At 32.5% G+C, this 12,115-nt stretch overlaps 1 protein-coding gene across 2 annotated transcripts in view; it reads left to right on the top strand.

Annotated features, from left to right (window-relative positions):
• The window catches only part of LOC126881536 (adenylate cyclase type 8), a 1,218,021-nt gene that overhangs the window by 269,978 nt on the left and 935,928 nt on the right, over positions 1–12,115 (top strand). For both annotated transcript variants that reach the window (XM_050645865.1, XM_050645866.1), the window contains exon 2: positions 4,367–4,676. In XM_050645865.1, coding sequence (XP_050501822.1) covers positions 4,510–4,676 — 167 coding nt within the window. In that variant the 5' untranslated portion in view covers positions 4,367–4,509. The remainder of the gene's footprint in view (positions 1–4,366; positions 4,677–12,115) is intronic.

Genomic DNA, 12,115 nt, shown 5'->3' on the forward strand with positions numbered 1-12,115 from the left:
GATTTAATTTTTTCCCGAACACATTCATATTGTATGCGATATTACAAAAAAATATATAGCAAAACAATGTTCTATATTTCGTATTTATAATGGTAATGTCTAAAAGATTTATTGCTTTATGTAGATCTCTTACACGTTCCGTGAAATTTGAATGAATATTTTAGTACAGTAAATAATTTAAATTCATGTCAACATGGAAGTATCTTTTTTAAATTATGCATAGTAAAAGAGAGAGAAGGCGAAATAATAAAATACAGTGCGTCCATAAAGTAACGCATAAATTCATTATTTCGTAAACCGGCGATATTAAGGAAAAATCCCGAAACAGGTCGATTTTTATTTTTAAATTCCGATTTTTTGGCATATATATCATACTAGTGACGTGATCCATCTGGGCATGATGACGTAATCGATGAATTTTTGAAATGAGAATAGGGATCATGTGATAGCTCATTTGAAAGGGTATTCAATTCTCTATTCACTGATATAAAAATTAACGTATTTATTTATACAAGGTGTTCAAAAAAACATTTTTTTAATTAAAATAATTGGGACAAAAAGAAGAATATATGTAATTTATTTAATTCAAAATACGTTTTACTGTTTTCAGAAACCAGGAAAAAATGTTTATTTGACAAATAAAGATTGTTTTTGGTCTAAATTCAATGTTAAAGCTGCCACCCACCTGTCTCTTGGCAGTTTGAACATCTAGTTTAAACGAAAATCAATGTTTATTTGTCAAATAAATTTTTTTTGTCTTTACTGACAGTAGTAAAATGCATTTTCTATTTAAAATAAATTACATATATTCTTCTTTTTGTCTCACTTATTTTAATTTAAAAAATGTTTTTTGAACACACTGTATAAATAATTATGTTAATGTTTATATTATTGGATAGAAAATTAAATACCCTTTCAAATGAGCTATCACATGAACCCTGTTCCTATTTAAAAAAAATAATCGATTACGTCATCGCGCCCAGATGGATGTCACGAGGATAATATATATGCCAAAAAATCGTAATTTAAAAATAAAAATCGACCTGTTTCGGGATTTTTCCTTAAAGTCGCCGGTTTACGAAATAACGAATTTATGCGTTATTTTATGGACGCACTGTATATATTTTACTATTTTTATATATTTACAATAGACTGTAATTTATAGTATATTACAGGGCCGTGCCCTGTAACTAGTGTTAACTGAGTAACAGATTATTTAAAAAAAATTGAACAAACACATAAGCAGAAGCAGGATTTTAAGTTGAATACGCGAATTTTTAATTATGTAATACAAGCAGTAAGTAATAAGATAAGACAAACGTATTTTCAATCAGAAAATCTGGTTTCAAATTTGCTTCTCCTCAGCCTATGTAAATCTCACCGGCGTTACACGCAGAGGCGAGTTCAAATTACGGGCATATCTATAGCTTATAAGCAATTTTGTCAACTGCATATAAGGAGCTGTTTTCGTAAATTTAATTGGGATTTACCAGCATTTGACAATGACGGGCTTAAAAGTTGCCTAACACATTATTTAGTAGTTTAGTAAAATTGCGTCGAAATAAAAAAATATTTTCTCCCCCCACGGCAATTAATAATTAGAAAAAACACATTAATATGCGAATTTTTTTTGTAAGGGAAATGTGATACCTTTTATAACTTGAATAAATAAATTTGGTGTAAAATTGGAAAATATTTTCTGGTTTCACAAGGCAATTAAAAAGTTTACTTAAAAAAAGTATAGGTACTAAAACATTCTTTTTATAACAAAATAGCCCATCTTATTCGTCTCTCTGACGTCACCCAAGTTTTTTAATACTAAAATAAATATCAAGCAAAGTACAAAATTAGGTATATAAATATTACAAAAAAATATGGTAAAAGCAATCTATTCGAAGATGTCTTCCGATTTAGCACTAAAGTGAGACATAGTTTTTCTGGAATCAATTCGAGTTTTTATAACTCCATCCCTCGAATACGCTCCACAAACTGATAGAGAAGCTTGTGCCACAAGCTTGACACATCGTTCTATACATTGTTTGTGGCAGTGATATTTCTCAATCTCAATGTTAAAAGGGTCTAAGTTAGGATTGTTAATAAAATCTCGCAGATTGTCACTCGAAAATCTAGAGAATATAGGTGGTTCTGTAAGGTGCTATTTTTGTTAATTAATTAACTGAAAGTAGCCGTTTGAATCAAAATTTTTATAGGAGAAAGTTTGAAGACCCTCACGTTTTTTGATTTGGTCACTGGCAAATTTCTTTTGATGTCCAAGAGGTCGATCATTTGAATGTCGCAGACATATAAACCACTGAGGCGGTTTTTTAAGATGTTCTCCCAACAGCCGTATTACATCACCCTTAGCTCCAGTATTTACGACTGTTTCGTCACATGCAATAGCTGGATTTGATACTTTCTGATATAGCAAAGAGCAGATACCCATATCCGAAATATTTGGACCCTGGCCCATGCACAAGTGTTATGTCGTGTTCTTCCACGATCAATTGACCATAAAACTTGGTACTGTATTTTACTTGAGCTAAAGTTTTGTCTTTGCGTCGGTAACTTTCTTCTTTTACCGTTGTTCTCTCTGATTATATTTGTTTTTTTTCCCTATCAATCGAGCTTATCACGATTTTTCTGGGACCTCTTTGATTTAATAGAAATTCGCGCTCATCCAGAGGCATTTTTTAAAATTTGCTACAAAGACAATTAATCAGAGTGTCACAATCGCATGCTGCAAGATCGAAACGTTTTAGTTTTGCTCTTAAAGCATTGAATTTTATTTTTGTAAAATTCACTGTTTTGTCTGTTCTTAAATGGTTTTATAAGTTTCATATATATGTCATGATAGGCTTTTAAAAGCTGAATAATTCTTTTATGTTAAAGTATTGGAATTAAAGCTTTTTTCCATATTTCCTCCAATTTAACTGCAACCTGTTCGGCAATACCAGAAAATTCTGGCTCTTTCTTGCTGAGTTTTTTATCCTCTTGCAACCAAAAAACTTCATCGCTTGTTTGTATTTCGGTAAAACATTTTTAGGTATATTTGGTGGTTGCCCAAAAATGGGGAGGTCCACAGTACATCTTGATTTTATTCCCCATGGTTCTTGTTTATCTATTTTAAAAATCTTTAATTTACAAACAACAATAATAACAAAGTAAGGCAGCGCACCAAACATAAGTGAAAATTACACGCACGGATTCACGAAGCGGGACATTTCAAAGGGGTTGGGGAGACTAAAAACAAATAAAACTTTAAATATCGTTTAAATTTGTAATTGAAAATATTTTAAGTTTTCTTTAATTAATCTTAGATCGAGTTGGCACATATTTTATTCCAAATAATATAAATTGAAATTTCTATAAAAATCAGATATATAATAAAATTCAAGGTCGTTGGGGCTCAGAAAATTCGCTTAGAAAAAAAAATTAAAAATACTAATATGCTGAAAAATAACACTAGCAACTTTTTCACGCTATTAGATATGCATAACATTTCCAACTTTTATTTTTTCGATACACCCTACTGTATAAATCGTTGGAATTAAAACCTACTCTCTTAATATAAGAAAATGCTTAATTACCCTAAAGAGATCATGAAAACTATACTGTTTTTATAAACCCGAAGCTCTACCACAATAGTATTGAATATAATAGACATTAGAAAGTTATATTATAATTATTATTTGTTTTCGTTATTTAATATAGTGATGTGATGAGTGCGCCAATAACATGCAAAATAACGCAAAAGATGGAAAACATATTAAATTGTGAGATAAAAAGAGATGAAACTAGTAGAGGTGAAAAGTTAGCTATAGTAACATATAAATTTTATAAATTTACATTATGATTGTTTCCCACCTTTACATGTATCACAGGAGTATGTCAACCAATACTATCAATGTCACAGTGGTAGTTGCCAAACTCGTCCGATAGTCTAAAGGTGGAAAACAATCAATAAAATGTAAGTTTATAGGTTTATATCGCTAAATTTTCTTGCTCTACTAGTTTCATCTCTTTTTTTACCGGTTATTACCGCACTCATCATTGTATAATATGTCTAATGTTAGAGTCCCTGTACCAATTGCCATAGTGGTCGAGGTAATTTACGTAAATAAATAAAAAAGAAATAAAATAAATAAAAAAATGAATAAATAAATGAATAAATAAATAAATAAATAAATAAATAAATAAATAGAGAGATAAAATAAATAAATAAATTTGATTTTAATTTTAAATACACAACAATGTATATATATTCACATCAAGGATTCCGTCACAAATAAAATTATAATAGTTGATTAAAATCTTTTCGGATCGTCCCATTTCGTTTACAAAAATAACAGCTTGTTAATTATTCCAGGCTAATCACGATAATCATCAGCGTATCACTATCAGGATGCAACAGACACTCCCAGTGGACATCCTCTAGGTCCTGCGAGGCAACAAAGTGGCATGTGTGACGATCATCTCCAAAGTGATGGGTGTGTAAAACGCTAGGGGTCGATGGACGTCCACGACGAGGACGGCGGTGAACGGAGAGACGATGGGGGCGATGTGGGAGGCGGCGGCTCGCCGCCCCCCATTGCAACGGCGATCGCTGCACCCGCGAGCGTAGACCAGAAGGAGCCGGAAATTGGGGTCGATGGAGATGATGGGTCCAAGAAAAACAAGTGAGTTGTTTAATGTTATGTAAAAAGTTTGAAACTGATTCGGGATATTGAGTTCATTCACTTCCGTACTGTTTATGTGTATTTGGCACGATTTTTCAATTGCTGGCAGCTATGTTGCAATTTATTTAACTTAGAGGCGTTTTTTGTCTTTATAGAGATGTTTTTCAGCTCTTATAGCCTTTCGATGAAATATTGGTAGTCACTATGGAAGAATTCATTTAGGATTTAAGGTCAACAGGAGTATTAGGGGACACTTATTTCAATTTAAAATAAAGAAAGTAATTTTTGAAATACATGTTATAATTATATTTGTCGTATATTTTTTGTCCTCTATTTTTATATGAACAAGTAGTGGTAAGGCTTCAAAAAATTATTACTTTCAACACATTTGTAGGTAGAGCAAAATAATCTGCGCTAGCAATACAGTGTGGGCCAAAGAAAACAGTCCACCTCGATATTTAGCAGTATTTATTTGATTTTAAGGAAATGACGAAACAGGTCGATTTTTGATTTACGGGGGACATATTTTTATGGTAAATGGTAAATATATCTGTCATTTGTCAACCCCCTCCCGTCCACTTCCCCCACCCCTTATTTTTAAATAGAGAATAAGGGTCGCGTGCTAGCTCATTTGAAAGGTCATTCAATTCTCTATTCAGTAAAATAAAGATTAACATAATTGTTTATACAGGGTGTCCAAGAAAAAAGTATTTTAATTAAATTAATTCACATAAAAAGAAGAATGTATGTAATTTATTCATTCCAAAATACATTCTACTGCTGTCACAAAACAAAAAAAAAATATTTTTTTATAAATAAACAGTGCTTTTCGCTTAATTTCAATGTTCAAGCTGTTACCCATCTGCCTATTGGTAGGTCGAATATTAAATTTTGAATTTAAGCAACAAACAATGTTTACTTATCAAATAAATATTTTTTCTGTTTTCTGTCAGCAGTAGAAGGTATTTTGAGTTAAATAAATTACATACATTCTTCTTTTTGTGTCAATTAATTTAATGCATAATAATTTTTCTTCTGTATAAATAATTATGTCAATAATAATTATGTCAATGTTAACATTACTGAATAGAGAATTGAATAACCTTTCAAATGAGCTAGCCCACGACCCCTATTCCCCATTTAAAATTAAGGGGGGAGTGGAAGGGAGGGGGTTGACCAATGACAGATGTATGTACCGTAAAAATGTGTCCCCTTCAGACCAAAAATCGACCTGTTTTGTCATTTATTTAAAATCTTATAAATACTGCCAAATATCGAGGTGGCCTGTTTTCTTTGGCCCACTCTGTAAAAATATGTACTAATAAAATTCACAAATTAAAAAAAATACTAATTGTGATGATACTTTAACTTTTTATGTTAAGTTTTTGTAATGGTAAGTGATATTTTAACATTTCGGGAATACCTCCATTAGAGTTGATTCTGCTACTACATGCTCAACCTTCTTGATGCCTTGACCATTTAAAGAACTTCCCCAGTCGGTCTAAAAATACCATTTTTACTTTTTCAATGAAGATACTTTCTCATACAATTCGAACATTCTCACATTCGAACAATCTCGAACATTGCTGCAGTCTGAGGATTATAAACTATTACTAGTAGATTTATTATCGTTAGCAAGCTTTTTTTCTAGCTGAGGTTTTTTGTCCCAATCTAATCGTAAGTTTTTGAGACAAACTAACCTATCCCATTAAACTATTGCAAGCGATATCATAATTCAAGGTGATGTCGCTGTAGCCCAGAGGATCGTGTAATTATTTTGCGAAATCTTCGTTGATATCGGAGCCTCTTTCCTAAATATTTGTCTTTAGAATCTTTGCTTGTTCTGGTTTAAAGACTTTGCCCTTTTGTGCCTGTTTCGTCGCTTTACTTTTAAGGCGAAGCTTTTATATGACCTTGTATTGATTTTTCTCTATAGTAAAATAAAAAATCGTTACGAAAAATGAAATCAATTAAAGATTTTTGTAAAATATATTTGTTGGCTCCACGTTGGGCGCCAATCTGTAACATTCAAACTACCACAGAAAGTTGGGGGTTCGTGTGAAACAATAAATCTCCAACTAACTATGAGAGCAGATTATTTAAGGCTTCATCAAGCTCAGGTAACCAGGTGTAAGTTCGTCGTATCTTAATTAAAAAAGTGAACAATGCGTCTTAGAAGTATATCATCAGCGTATCAGCAAAGGACATTACTAGTGGACATCTCTAGGTCCTGCAAGGCAACAAAGTAGCATGTGTGACGATCATGTCCAAAGTGGTGGGTGTGTAAAACGCTAGGGGTCGATGGACGTCCACGACGAGGACGGCGGTGAACGGAGAGACGATGGGGGCGATGTGGGAGGCGGCGGCTCGCCGCCCCCCATTGCAACGGCGATCGCTGCACCCGCGAGCGTAGACCAGAAGGAGCCGGAAATTGGGGTCGATGGAGATGATGGGTTCAAGAAAATCAAGTGAGTTGTTTAATGTTATGTAAAAAGTTTGAAACTGATTCGGGATATTGAGTTCATTCACTACATATTATAATGATATTTGCCGTAAATTTTTTGTCGTCTATTTTTATATGAACAAGTATAGGTAACACTTCACAAAATTATTACTTTCAGCACATTTTTAAGTAGAGCAAATAATGATCTATGCTCATATTTATGATAGGAGCGTAACACTGGTCCTGTTATAATTCCAAAGCTGCGCTAGCAATACAGTGTGGGTCAAAGAAAACAGTCCACATCGATATTTGGCAGTATTTATTTGATTTCAAGGAAATGACGAAAGAGGTCGATTTTTTATCTAACGGGGACACATTTTTGCCGTAAATACATCTGTCATTTGTCTACCCCCTCCCGTCCACTTCTCCACCCCTTATTTTTAAATAGGGAATAGGGGTTGCGTGCTAGCTCATTTGAAAAGTTATTCAGTTCTCTATTCAGTAATACAAACTTTATCATAGTTATTTATACAGAGTGTCCAAGAAAAATGTTTTTTATTTAAATTAATTGACATAAAAAGAAGACTGTATGTAATTTATTTAATTCAAAATACATTCTACTGCTGTCTGCTAAATAAACATTGCTTTTCGCTTAATTTCAATGTTCAAGCTGCTACCCTTCTGTCTCTTGGTAGGTTGAATATTGAATTTTAAATTTAAGCAGCAAACAATGTTTAGTTATCAAATAAAAATTTTTTTTGTTTTCTGTCAGCAGAAGGTATTTTGAGTTATAAATTTCATACATTCTTCTTTTTGTGTCAATTAATATAATGCAAAATAACTTTTCTTTTAAATCTTTATAAATAATTATGTCAATGTTAACATTACTGAATAGAGAATTGAGAGGCTTAAGAAGAGACATCAAATCACCCTGTTATAATTCCAAAGGTGCGCTAGTAATACAGTGTGGGCCAAAGAAAACAGGCCACCTCGATATTTAGCAGTATTTATTTGATTTTAAGGAAATGACGAAACAGGTCGATTTTTGGTCTAAAGGGGACACATTTTTACGGTAAATACATCTGTCACTTTTCAACCCCCTCCCGTTCATTTCTCCCACCCATTATTTTTAAATAGGGAGTAGGGGTCGCGTGCTAGCTGATTTGAAAGATTATTCAATTCTCTATTCCGTAAAATAAACATTAACATACTTGTTTACACAGGGTGTCCAAGAAAAAAAATTAATTAAATTAATTGATATAAAAAGAAGAATGTTTGTAATTTATTTGATCCAAAATACATTCTAATGCTGTCTTCTTCTTAACGTGCCCTATCAAGTCCCCTTGACGTTGGCCATTAACATGGCGAAACTGTCTCTGTCTCGAGCTATTCTAAATAGGTGTTCTGCTTTCTTTATTCCTGTCCACTCCCGGATATTCTTCAACCAAGAGGCCTGCTTTCTACCAATTCCTCTGCGTCCTTCGATTTTACCCATCATAATAAGTTGAAGAATATTATACCGGTCTCCCCTTACTACGTGTCCAAAATAGGCCATCTTTCTATATTTGATATTATCAAGCAGCTCGCGGGTAGCATTTGCTCTCTTAAGGACTGCCACATTTGTCAGCATAGCCGTCCATGGTATTTTCAGTATATTCAGTCTGTGCAGCCACATTTCAAAGGCCTCCAAACGGTTAATGGTGGATATTTTTATTGTCCATGCTTCGACACCATACAAGAGGACTGACCAAATGTAGCATTTAATCATGCGCTTTCGAAGTTGAAGTTGCAAGGTATCATTACAGAAGAATTACCTCATTTTTAAAAATGTCGTGCGGGCTATCTCGATTCTACATTTTATCTCTTTATCTGGATCTAGTTGTTCAGTAATATGGCAACCAAGATATTTAAAACTGGGTACTCTTTGAATTATATGACCATCAACATATAACCGTGAATCTTGATGGGCCAAACGGCTAAATACCATGTATTTTGTTTTTGAACAGTTTATATTTAGGCCAAACTCTCTTCCCACTGTGTCAGTGGCATTTAAAAGGTGTTGTAATCCATTTATATCATCACTTAAAATAACTGTATCGTCTGCATATCTGATTGTATTTATCAGAATTCCATTAACTTTCACACCCCATTCCAAATTATGCAGCGCTTCCTTAAATATTCTATCTGAATATAAATTGAATAACAGTGGGGACAATATACAACCCTTTTTGACACCTCCTTGTATTTTGCATATTTCTGTTGATTTTCGATTTATGCAAGCTGTCGCTGTTTGACGCCAGTATAATTTTTCTTTGATTCGTACATCTTGACTATCAACTCCTTTATCCTTTAATATTTTAATTAATTTGTGATGTTATCAAAGACCTTCTCATAGTCAATAAATACAGCAAAGACATCTTTCCTTTGATCTCGGCATTTCTGCAATAACACATTTATTGCAAAAAGTGCGTCCCGGGTTCCCAGTCCATTTCTGAAGCCAAATTGTGTTTCATCCTGGTCTTCTTCACATTTATATCTGATTCTACTGTGAATGATACGTAGAAAGATTTTCAAAGTGTGGCTCATAAGGCTTATCATTCTATAATCGCTACAGTTTTTTGGACGTTGTTTTTTTGGTAGGGTTATGAATTCGGACTTTAACCAATCTTCAGGGATATCACCAGTCGAATAAACATCATTGAAAAGTTTGACTAGTATTCCAATGTTTTCCTCATTTATGAGCTTTAACATTTCTGTAGGTATGTTGTCGGGACCAACGGCTTTCTTGTTTTTTGCCAATTTTATAGCATGTAGTATTTCTGATTTCAGTATTTCTGGTCCTTTACCTTCATTTAAAGTCTCCAGTTCTTCGGGTCTATCATCATTATACAGTTCATTTATATAATTATACCAGGTAGTTCTAATTTCGTGTTCGTCTATTATCATTTTTCCCGACGAATCGGTTATAGTATGTGGAGTTTTCTTATGATAAAGACCAGCTACTTCTCTAACTTTTTAAACATATTAAACGTATCATGTTTTTCATTCAACTTTCCTAATTCCTTGCATTTATCCTCCATCCATTTTTCTTTAGCTACCTTTATCTTTTGTTTAATTAGTTTCTGTTTTTCTTTGTATTCTGTTTTGTTATCTTTCAGTTTTCTTCTCTGCTCCATCAATTCCAGGATTTCATCAGTCATCCATTGTTGTTTTTTGTGCCTCTGCATCGTTGTTGTATATTTTTCCATTACTTTCCAGGTGAGATCTTTAAACGTGTTCCATATTTCTGTATTGTTTTCATTTGTTGAATTCTTTAGCTGATTATTCAGGTTATTTTCTATTAGCGTTTTGTTGGATGCTGATATATGTAATTTTGGTGTTTTGGGGCTTTCTTCGACTTTTTTGAGCTTCACTTGGATGTCAGCTATTAGAGGATTATGGTCTGAACCGATATCTACACCAGGATATGTCGTTGATCTCTTGACACCATTCTTAAATCTCTTGTTTACTAGAATATAATCTATCTGATTTCTAATTATATGAAGTGAGTTTTATCCTGGTCCCTTCCATGTATATAATCTTCTTTTGTGTAATTTGAACCATGTATTTGCGATTATCATGTCATGTTCTTGACAGAACTGGTATAATCTATCGCCTCTTTCATTGCTCTCCGCTAGTCCATATTCACCTATCAGGTCAGATCTTCGTCCTTGACCAATTTTTGCGTTAAAATCTCCAATAAAATATGTGATTTCGTTCCTTTTTAGATGGTTAAGTGTCTGTTTTAATTGACTATAGAATGATTCAACATCATTGTCATATCTAATGCTGTCACAAAACAGAAAAAAATGTTTTTTATAAATAAACATTGCTTTTCGCTTAATTTCAATGTTCAAGCTGCTACCCATCTGCCTCTTGGTAGGTTGAATATTGAATTTTGAATTTAAGCCACAAACAATGTTTACTTACTTATTAAATAGTTTTTGCTGTTTTCTGTCAGCAGTAGAAGGTATGTTAAGTTAAATAAATTACATACATTCTTCTTTTTGGGTCAATTAATTTAATACAAAATAATTTTTCTTGGACACTCTGTAAAAATAATTATGTCAATGTTAACATTACTGAATAGAAAATTGAATAACATTTTAAATGAACTAGCACACGACCCTTATTCTCTATTTAAAAATAAGGGGTGGGGATTGGAAGGGGGAGGGTTGACAAATGACAGATGTATGTACCGTAAAAATGTGTCTCCCTTAGATCAAAAATCGACCTGTTTCGTCATTTCCTTAAAATCTAATAAATACTGCCAAATATCGAGGTGGACTGTTTTCTTTGGCCCACTCTGTATAATGATATACTATTAAAATGCACAAATTAAAAAAATACTATTTGTGATAAGTAAAGACTGGATTATATGTTCCTGTTTTGACTGAAATATGTGCATATATATGTCTGAAATATGAGAAAAAAATTTGTTGAAAATAATCCCTAAAAGTTTAAAATATGTTCCAAATATGTGGAATATGTGAAAAATATTTTAAAGTAACAAGAAAATATGCATTAAAAAATGTATAAAAGTTTTATTAAATAACGGTACGTACATATATGTATATTAACAAAATTATCCTAAATATACCAATGTATACCTATCTAGTACCTACTACTATTACTTACGTTTCTATATTTTATCCCTTCTTGTAAAAACAATTCAAAATCAAATGTTTTTCAATATTTTCAATAGTAAACTTATGTCGCCTAACCTTTAGTGGTAATTTGTATGTTGAAAAGCTTCGTTCAACATCAACTGATGTGATTGGTGCAAATTTTAAAACATTAACAATCTCCGCATTTAAATTGGTATTAACATCAAAATCGCCACAAAGAATCTGGTTTACTTCCTGTAATAATTTTAAATCGCTATTTTTCTGTAAAGATTCAATACATTTTTTTACTTAATTATTATCCAATTTTTCCAGAAACTTTCTCAACGTTT

The sequence above is a fragment of the Diabrotica virgifera genome, chromosome 3, assembly GCF_917563875.1.
Source record: "Diabrotica virgifera virgifera chromosome 3, PGI_DIABVI_V3a".
In the NCBI taxonomy this organism is placed as follows: domain Eukaryota; kingdom Metazoa; phylum Arthropoda; class Insecta; order Coleoptera; family Chrysomelidae; genus Diabrotica; species Diabrotica virgifera.